This window comes from Pan troglodytes, chromosome 6, assembly GCF_028858775.2.
Source record: "Pan troglodytes isolate AG18354 chromosome 6, NHGRI_mPanTro3-v2.0_pri, whole genome shotgun sequence".
In the NCBI taxonomy this organism is placed as follows: domain Eukaryota; kingdom Metazoa; phylum Chordata; class Mammalia; order Primates; family Hominidae; genus Pan; species Pan troglodytes.
This window is the reverse complement of record NC_072404.2, coordinates 35,910,129-35,920,667: the sequence shown is the minus strand read 5'-3', so window position 1 is coordinate 35,920,667 and position 10,539 is coordinate 35,910,129. Positions and strand designations below refer to the sequence as shown.

Genomic DNA, 10,539 nt, shown 5'->3' with positions numbered 1-10,539 from the left:
AAGCTTCAGAACTCCATGTCTGCATTGATTCCTCCCTCTGCCATTTTAAGTTTTATGTGCATCTGCAACTTCCTTCATTGCTCGGAGCTCAGTTTTCTTTTCTGAAAACAGGGACAACAGTGAGATAAAGTATATAAAGTCCTTATCCCAGAACCTAGCACATAGTAAGAACTCAGTAAATGCCATTATTACTCTTAATCTACTTCTTAGGGATGATGTGTAAGAAGATCAGCTAATGAATTTTTAAAGTAAAATTCAGGAGTGATATGACTGGTAATATTGGTCACAGATGAACCTAAATCTCATTTTTTTCCCCAAGTCTTTAGAGCAGGGTTTCTCAGCAGCAGCACTATTGATATTTGAAGCCAAAAATTCTTTGTTGTTGGAGGCTGTCCTGCACATTGCAGGATTTTTAGCCACATTCCCTGGCCTCCACCCACTAGATGCCTGTAGCATCTCCCTCTACCCTCCCCTCTCTCCACTGTGACAAGCAAAAATTTCTCCAGACATTGCCAAATGTCCCCTGAGTGCAAAATTGCCCCTACTTGAGAACCACAGATTTAGAGAGAAAAGTCTTGCAACAGTCGTGTTTTGGTCATTTTTACTAACTAATGGAAAGGGTGTGCACATAAAGCGGCTGAAATTCATCCTGGAAAGTTCATCTGCAGAAGTTGCTTGAAATTTTGTTTCCTTAGAACAACTGGTAAAGCCACCAGTTGCTTAGCTAAGAAGATCATAAACCTTTGCCCTGCCTCCCTCCTGTTTGGGGAGAGTCCTGTGAGGCATCCCAGGTTGTAGGGGTGTATTTAGGCCTCATGCACAGGGCAGTGGTCATTTCAGAACTCTAGCCAGGTGTTTTGTGCAGCCAGTAGGTGAGGAAACACCAGGGCTACCCATACCCCCTTTCTTGTGTTCCCATAGCCTTTGGCCATGGTTTGGAAGTAGAAGGAAAATGAAAACTTCTCCCCAGCCAGGCGTGGTGGCTGACACCTGTAATCCCACCACTTTGGGAGGCCAAGGTGGGTGGATCACTGAGCCCAGGAGTTTGAGACCAGCCTGGGCAACATGGTGAAAACCTGTCTCTACTAAAAATACAAAAATTAGCTGGGCATGGTGGCATGTGCCTGTAGTCCCAGCTACTTGGGAGGCTGAGGTGGGAGAATCCCTTGAGCCCTGGAAGTCGAGGCTGCAGTGAGCCATGATCACACCACTGCCCTCCAGCCTAGGTGACAGAGGGAAACCCTATCTCAAAAAACAAAACAAACAGACAAAAAAACTTATCCCCACCAGTAGGCAGAGTTGTACAGTCTTCATTGTATTTAAGGAACGTTTCTGTTCATTTATAGAAATCTGGACTTTGCTGTCTCTGAAAATCACCATTTGCCTTTGGGAGATGTGTGTTGGCAAGAAGAGGAGACATATTCAAACCCCACTGGCTAGGACATCAGGAGCTCAGTATGGAATGCAAAGGCCACCCTAGACTGTCCTGCTAATGCTGATTCTTCTGCCCATCTCTGTTCTGAAGTTCTCCATGGCTTTTATTCTAGTGTAAGTTTGATGTTAACATATAATTTGACCTTTGATTCACTCCTATGTTGTAAGTCCATTAAATTAGCCCTAGTTTTTGATAAATCTGCTCCATGCACATAGCCTTGTGGTTATGCAGTAGGAGGAGGTAGGTAGAGAGGGAAGCGTAGCTGGTTCCACATTCACCCTTCACCTGAGCACAAGGTCATCTCATTGTATCAAGAGGGACTGTAGACCCCAGGTTCCAGGAGACGGTGGTCAGGAGAGAGGTGTTTGATTTGTCACAGTGGTGATGGGAGAGGTGAAAAGACCATAGGATCTGGAGAAGTAACTCCCAGGAGAGCAACACAGGAAGGATGAGAGCTGTCTTCTCCCTGCACTGTGCTCCAGAACAGTGAGCCCAGCAGTGGGGCGGGGAGGATAAGTAGAGGGCAGACATGAGTTAAGCCTGCGCCATAGTTTATGTGTCACTGCAACTAGAGTCTGAAAGAAAATCAAGTTGGAAGATCAGCGAAAAGTTGAAGATCTATATAAATGAGTCATTGTGATTTACCCCAAATGCCCAGTAAAGCTCTGGAAAAGGATTTCCTTCAGCCTTCCTACAAAATTCATTCTGAATTTTGTTTCTAAATCTTCCAACCTTAGTTTTTACAAAATTATTTCTTTTTTGGACATTCCTCTGAAAGGTTTGGATGTAGAATTTGAGCGAGTTGGGGTTACATTTTGGCTACAATTGCCTTCAAAACATGCCTAGCTGATCACATTCACCTGGTAAACATTTTCCTTTTATATATATCAAAGAAACAATACTTATGATTTAGTTTTTAGCTTCTTTATTCATTTGAACACTTCAATATTCTGTCTTCTTCAATGATTCCCCCTTGCCCGTATTTTCAGCTGGAACAGTTTCTCATTTTCCCTATTTCTGAACACTTTCAGGGGCTTCCTTCAGTGAAGCCCAACACACAAAACGTCCCTTTCAGCAAAATCTCAGCGGTGGTGCTAAGGGACTAACACAGACTTTAAGGTCACAAAACCATTGTTTTAACATTTTTCTCTGTTTCTTTTCTGATAATGATGACAGTTCTGTCTCTATTATATTTGTTGAAACTTACTAGGACCCAGTGATACTAGCTCATCCTCTAGAGAGAGGTCCCAAGAGCATTACACCAGATCTCCTACGAAGATGTGCGATTTCCTCTAGGAAAAGGTGTGTATCCAGGTAATTTACTAAGCCAGAAGCTGCTGTGATTCTATGGCAGCCTTATCTCTTATGACACGTCCATTTACTAAGATTTGGTGATCTGGGTGATGGCACAGAGTGCTGTACTAAAGCCTGCCCCAGATGGTGGGTGTGCATGTCATCAGCTATGATAATGGGAAACTGGCTGATGGAAAGAGCACAGCTCCGATATGTGACACAATGGAAACATTTGGGCATTAGAAAGACTTCAAATTATGACTTCGCCACTAATTAATTGTGTGATCTTGGATAAGTTACTTAACCCCTGCAAACCCCAGTTTTCTCATCTGTAAAAATGGAATAAGGACATATGCCTTATGAACTTATAAGGATCTGAGAAAATAAATATGTGAGCGTGTGAGAGAGTGAGATGGGGGAGGGATGCAATGAATAAACAAGTTTCTAAAAATGTGAGGAATTTGACTATATACCCAAAGTTCTTATAGCAGTGACCTTTGGTCTATAACGCATGTAGAAGTATTGACTTAATTCTAGATTGTGTTAAATCAGGTGTACATGTTGAAAATTTTAAGGTGTATCAATTAGAAATTGCATTCATCTGATAATAAAAATCTTGACTAAAGTGACTTGAACAAGATAAAGTTTCTCTTTGTTTCACATGAATGAGATCTGGAGGTGGGCAGTGCAGGACGGAATTGGCTGCTTCTTTATCATCAGGGTTTCAGCTCTTCTTTCTGCTTTACCGTCCTTAGTGTGTGGCTTCCATCCTCAGAGTTGCCTCATGGTCCATGATGGTTTCTGGAGTTCCGTCTACACCCACATTCCTACACCTACACCAGGATAAAAGAGGGAAGGACAGAGGAACACAGGCCAACTGTCATTACTCTTTTAGTCCCAACCAGCAACTTCCTGTTACATATTATTGTTTCCTTTGTATCAGTAGTTTTTCAGCAAGGTATATTTTCCAGAATCTTATTGCTAAGGAAGAAAAGGAGAATGACTATTGCAGGGTGCTGTAGTTAGAATATTTGACCCTCCAAGCCTCGTGTTGAAACTTCATCCCCAGTGGTGGAGGCAGGGCCTATTGGGAGGTGTTTGGGTCATGGGGGTGGATCACACATGAATGGCTTGGGGCCATCCTTGCCGTAATGAGTGAATTCTCACTCTGTTCACTCCCGAGAGCTGGTTGTTAAAAAGAGCCTGCCCCCTCCACTACCTTCCTTCCTCTCTTGCCATGTGATCTCTCCACACAGGCTCCCCTTCTGTCTTCCACCTTGAGTGGAAGCAGCCTGAGGCCTGCACCAGGTGCAGATGTTGGTGCCATGCTTCTTGTACAGCCTGCAGAACAATGAGCCAAATAAACCTCTTCTCTTTATAAACTCCCCAGCCTCAGGTATTCTTTTATAGCAACATAAATGGACTAAGACACAGGGCATCTAACAGTGTCTGCCACAAAGGTAACCACTAACTATTAGAAAAAGAATGAAAAATTCCAAATGAGTAGAAAGAAAAACGGGAAATAAAAAAAACTCCATCAATCCAGTAGACAGCGAGAAAGAAATAAAAAGAAACCAAGATGGAATAAATAATTCCAATTAAGTGTAATCATAATCAATGTGAATATAGGAATCAATGTGTGACTTAACCCACAGATGAAAACATAAGAGTGCCAGACGGAATAAACCAAACAGCCGGGCATAGTGGCTCACACCTATAATCCCAGCACTCTGGGAGGCCAAAGCAGGAGGATTGCTTGAGCTCAGGTGTTTGAGACCAGGCTGGACAACATAGTGAGACCTTGTCTCTACAAAAAAAATAAAAAATTAGCTGGGCATGGTGGCCTATGCCTGTAATCCCAGCTACTTAGGAGGCTGAGGTGGGAGGATCGTTTGAGCCCAGGAGGTTGAGTCTGCAGTGAGCCGTGATCATGCCACTGCACTCCAGCCTGGGTGACAGAGCAAGACTTTGTCTCAAAATAAATAAATAAGTAAAAAAAAAAAAATAATAATACAGTAAAACTCATCTATATGCTGTTTACAAGAGACACAATTTCTAATAGAGAAAGTATGAAAGCAAAGAAATGGGAAAATACACAATAGGCAAATAACTTTAAAGGATACTTGTTTAAAAAAAGGTAAAATCATGACACAAAAATACAGGATGAAACATCAAAGATTTTATTTAACTTTTTAATTAACTCATAAGGGAACCAGTAAGATGCTGTATAGGAGAATTCAATATACTACACTTTTATCGTTGAATCAGGAATGCTGAAATGAATGTAAAAATAGATGTAAAATTGGTTAATATCCATGGGACAATAATCAATTGCTATTCACTGAACACAATTTTTATTTCTATAAACAAGAACTTTTTACATTCCTATAAGTGTTCTATATAGGAGCTCAAAGATAATGAAAGGCACAGCATTTATAGAATCAGAAAACTTGGAAGGGGGTGCCCTAAAACAAGGCATAGTTTTCCATTGAAGACACCAGTCCACCTTTCGGTCTATTTCAGTCTTTCACAATTTTTCCCTAGCGTCCGCTTTCCTTTCGTGATCATAACAATTTCAAAGGAAGATTATTCTTAAGTTTGGCTTGCAAAATCCAGGTCCATATAGTATTAATCACTTACAAAGTTAACTTCTGTCTAGAAGTTTTAATAAGGAATCCCAAATGATCTTTTAGAAACTCTTACCAAAAAATATCACCCATAGTATCTATATGTTTGGGTGAATTTCTTTCTTCTTAAATTCCTCCAAATTTCTTGAGTTTCTAGCCTGACGGGAATAATATTCCTCACCTCCTGTAAGGCTGGGATCCTATAAGCCAGACACCAGCCAGTTTTCCTAGGAGGGCTTTGTATGCATTGGCTCCATAAGTAACGTCAACTTTAGCTTCTGAAAAGTGGCTGGTTACTTCTGATAAAATAAGCATCATTCTCAAAAAGGACACTCCAGGTAAGGCCCTGGTTGTACAACTGATTCATCCAATTATATCCTAGTAAGAAGGAGAAGATATTCTTATTGAGCTTTTACATAAAACTACGTTGCCATGAAAAGCAAAGAGATTCAGTAAGTTTCTGGATTCTATAGGATCAGTGAGAATCAAATACAATTTAAGATGTTTCATTTCAGTTTATGATATGGTTTGGCTGTGTCCCCACCCGAATCTCATCTTGAATTGTAGCTCCCATAATTCCCACATGTTGTGGGAGGGACCTAGTAGAAGATAATTGAAACATGGGGGCGAGTCTTTCCCGTGCTATTCTCATGATAGTGAATAACTCTCACGAGATCTGACAGTTTTATAAAGAGGAGTTTCCTTGCATAAGTTCTTTTCTCTAGCCTGCTGCCATGTGAGACGTGCCTTTCACCTTCCACCATGATTGTGAGGCCTCCCCAGCCATGTGGAACTGTGAGTCCATCAAACCTCTTTCTTTTGCAAATTGCCCAGTCTTGGGTATGTCTTTATCAGCAGTGTGAAAACAAACTAATACAATTTACAAAAGTAGTCTACTAAATTTTATAGGTTGTAGATAGCTTAGAAAAAAAGAAATTGGTTTATGTATACAACCAGACTATAGAACAGTGAAACAAAATCAACAATATTATTTTAAAAAACAAAATAAAATTTCCCTCATCAGTTCATTTAGCCTTATGTAAGTAACTCTTGTCCTGAGGATCTTAGGTTAGCAGTTCTCCAGACTAAAAGGAGTCCTAGAGATCTTGACTGAGTTTACTCATCTGAGCTGAGAGTTATCTAAGAGATATCAGCTCAGAAAGCTATACCCAAGAGTCTATGTTTTAAAGTGTCAACAGTTTGAAATATCCAATACAGTCCTTCTCCATGAAGCTCTGAGACTGTCTTTCTTGGTTGAAGACATAAAATCTGGCCTGTAGCTTATAGCAGGGCCTTCACACAAGCCTTCAGGGCCTTCACACAAGCCTGAGACTGTCCTTGGCTGAAGACACAAAATCTGGCCTGTAGCTTATACCAGGGCGTTCACACAAGCCTCAGAGTGAAAAAAAAAAATCTGTAGATGACAGAGACTTAGAGTGGCTGTTTTTAATTTATAACTGGTAACCCTCAAATGTGACAGGTCAGATGAGGGGTGCATAATTATAATGCAACCAGTAAAGAAATGTGGTTGCTTCTGTAGCATGCCAAAGATAATAAAGCCATTCCAAAAAATAAAATTAAAAAATAGGCAAGTTGTCTCTAAGGATAATAATTAAGTTTTCATTAAAAAAATCTGATTTATAAAAATGGAGGAACACAATTTTTATATAGAAAAATAAATTGAGATATAACAATTATGAGACATAATATACCAAATATATGAAGTAAAGAGATTCAGCAGTAGGGCCTAGGCATTTTATTTTTTATAAAACTCCATAGTTGAAAACAACTAGCTTAGGAGATAGTAAATTCAAATTAAAAATATAAGACTGTGGCCAGGCTAAGGAAACATTTTAAGTAATAACTGAAATTAGGATTGAGAACACTACACCGTTGTCTAATATCATCAGGCAAAGCATTGTCAGGACTCTGATAAATAAAGAAAACACAACAAACCAATTTCATAAGAGTTTGATCAGTGTTTTCCTTGAGGGTAAAAATAAATCATGGACAGCCAGGGTACTGATAAATCTCCAGGGATTTCCTCTAAAGTCCAGATGCTCCTTGGCTTCCAATGAGGTTAAATCCCAATAAACTCATTGTAAATAAAAAATGTCAGAAGTCAAAAATGCATTTACTACCCCAATAAACGCAGTTGAAAAATCATAAGTCAAACCATTGTAAGTTGGGGACCATCTGTATACCATTTCTGAAATAGTTACACTAACAATATTTTATTTACACAAATCTAACCTAGGGAAGACTAAGTACCTTCTCTGGTTAGATAACTCTTCTCATACAAATCCTACAATAGTAACACATCAAAGAAACCTAGCCCTTATCTTTTTATGTGATGAAAGAAACAAGTTTGTGATTTTCAAGGGATACACTGGAAAATCCCAAAGATAATTTAGGTGTAAAAGATATCCTAATTTTCTGTACATTTAAAAATAGGGAAAATGTTAAATTTTATGTTCCATGTATTTTATTATCATAAAAAGGTTAAAAAATTATGACGAAAGAATGGCAAAAAAAAATTCTGATTTTTTAAATTTTTTCCTAAATTTAAGATCTAATTTTTTTGGGAGAACAAAAATTAAAAAAAAAAAACTTATCAGAACATATTTGAATGCTTGATTAAGATAGGATCATGGGTGCCTTAGAAACAATACTTTATTACTTATTTGAGTCACAAAAAAGCATTTTGAAATAAACATAGAAGGCAACATGATTAAAAAGAACCTTTGCTCTTTCATAAGTGAAAACCTTTTGTACTTTTTCTTTTTAAATAGTCGAGGATCTAGTAAGGTCAACAGAAAGCACAGGAAATTATTCTGGTAAGACCTAGAATCTTTGCTATCCAGGCAGATTACACAGCAAGTAATGAATAACCTTTTACATTGTCGGTGAAAGCATTAATCAGTAAAACAACGAAAAAGGCTTACCAAAATTAGGCAAACTTTGCTAAGATTTCAACAGATTATGGAGCTCCTTTTCCGACTCAAGTGTTATAAACGAAGGCAAATAAAACTCACTTTCCAAGTTTGTCCTACATTTTGCTCTTTTTTATCCCACACAAACTGACATTTTTCTTTAGAACAGATCTCAGGGGGCCTGCAAGGTCAAAACTAATTTTATTATAATACTAAGATATTATTTATGTTCACATGCTTTCATCATTGCTATCTTCAAATGAATCACTAAATATTTTGAAGATTTTCAGTTTCTATTTTTAATACAGTAAATATTGATAGTCAGAACCCACATAACAAAAGTTCTTTGGGGTCCTCAATAAGTCCTAAAAGTAAAAGGGGTCAGAAACAACGAAAAAAGCCCATCTACTGCTTTAGGAAAAATTACTCTTCTTCCTCGGAAAACAAAAGCACACACACAGTTATATTTCTTTGTCACTACTGCTCCTAGTTTAGTCTTAATAAGTCATATTAAATACATTTTAACCAAAATAGCTGACATCTGTTTACAACGACCCAAAGATATAGCCTCTCTGTAGCATATAAAAATCAGCAAACGTATATAAAGTTAAACTAGGATTAGCCATCAATGTTTTGGTATTATACCTCACTTGGTTGCATATACTAGAAAGTCAAGTCAAACTAGCTTAAGTAGAAAAGGAAATGCACTGGGTCAGGTAACTGATAAGTTCAGGAATTGGATAACTTCAGGCATGGCTAAATCTAGGTGCCCAGGTAAAGTTATCGGATATCTCTCTCTCTCCATCTCTTGGTTCTGTTTTCCTCTGTGCGGGCTCTGTTCTTCAGCAGGCTGTCTTCTCATGCTGAAAAGACAACCCCTAGCAGCTCTAAGCTCATGTGATCCTTAATTTCTCAGAGCTCAAAAACGAGAGATCCACATTCTCTCCTTCTGTCTAAGTGCCTGATTATTCTCCCTAAAAAGTCCTTAAGTAGTTCTAACTTGGAGCTGAAGCCCACCTCTGAGCCAATCACTGATGCTAGAGGTCTGTGATACTCTAAAAGCTCAGCCTGGATCCTCAGCCCACCACTGTGTTTGAGGACGGGGATCCCTTGATTGCAGGATCTACCACATCATTCAGAAGAGGGAGCAGCTGTTCTCTGCACCAAGTGTGATGCTGAAATGTTTTCATTAAAAGGCAGATTTGTTTAGTGGAAAGAAAGCCAGACTGGCATTCAAATGACCTAAGGTTTAGTTTTAATCCTACTATCCCCTAACTGTGTGACCTTGACCTTGGGTAAGCCATTTAACTTCCTTGGACATTACTGTTTCATCCATAAAATAAATATGTTGGATTAGATTATTTCAGATCTAAATGTCTATAATTGTATTTCACTAATTCAGGAAGAATCCAGGTTCATTCTTCTGTTCTGGGACTCAAAACAGATGAGAAAATGGAGAAGTGGGTTCTAGTTGTCTTAGTCAATGGTATTCTGGTTGTCAATAACAGGAACTCATTCAAGCTAGCTTAGCGGGGGAAAAGTCAGGAGACCTTTGTATAAAAGTCCAGAATATCTCACAGAACCCAAGGACAGGAGTGGGTTTCATGACAGCTGAGAACCAGGAACTAGAAAACTACCAGGAACTACTATTTCCAGTCCCTTCCTCTCTCTCCCACCCCTCCTCTTCTTTGTCTCTAGCCAGATCATTTTCCATCCTTTACTTTGCACATCTGTTCTGTTCTTCTCTTAAAATATCCACTTTCCTGCTTCTCCTGGCATGTGGATGAGAATGCTTTTCTATGATGGCAGCTTCTGCTCATCAGTTTCCATTACCTTCATTCCAGTTAACAGGTTGTCTATTACTGAACCCCAGCTCCAATTTGATTGGCTCACCTCAAACTCAGGAGTCCCTTCATGGACAGGAGAGCAGAGTGAGCCATCACAAACGTTATGTCTTATGGAGATGGAGATATTCTCAATGGAAGGGGGTACTGAGCTGGGAAGACATTGCAAAAGGTATTTATTTCAACAGTTACATTGTGGTCGTTTTTCTATACATACAAGTGCAAGGTACTACCAGAAGGAAAGGAGAAATTTACAACTATAAGGCTTTTAGACAACCATGATTTTTTAAAAAGCAACTTCTTGCAAGGGGGTGAATTCATAGAATATAGGAAGCTGAATGTGAGTCATAATAACCTTATTTAAGAAAGTGGGGGAAAAAAGCCCAGTGGAAAGTAAGCCAAAAGCA

At 39.0% G+C, this 10,539-nt stretch overlaps 1 protein-coding gene across 1 annotated transcript in view; it reads right to left on the bottom strand.

The window, feature by feature from the left end:
• Window positions 1-2,343: 2,343 nt before the first annotated feature.
• PLEKHA8 (pleckstrin homology domain containing A8) overlaps window positions 2,344-10,539 on the bottom strand; it is a 104,493-nt gene continuing 96,297 nt past the window's right edge. Inside the window, exon 14 of the mRNA XM_016956876.3 lies at window positions 2,344-3,561. Within this exon, the coding sequence (XP_016812365.1) occupies window positions 3,556-3,561 (6 nt within the window). The 3' untranslated portion in view covers window positions 2,344-3,555. The remainder of the gene's footprint in view (window positions 3,562-10,539) is intronic.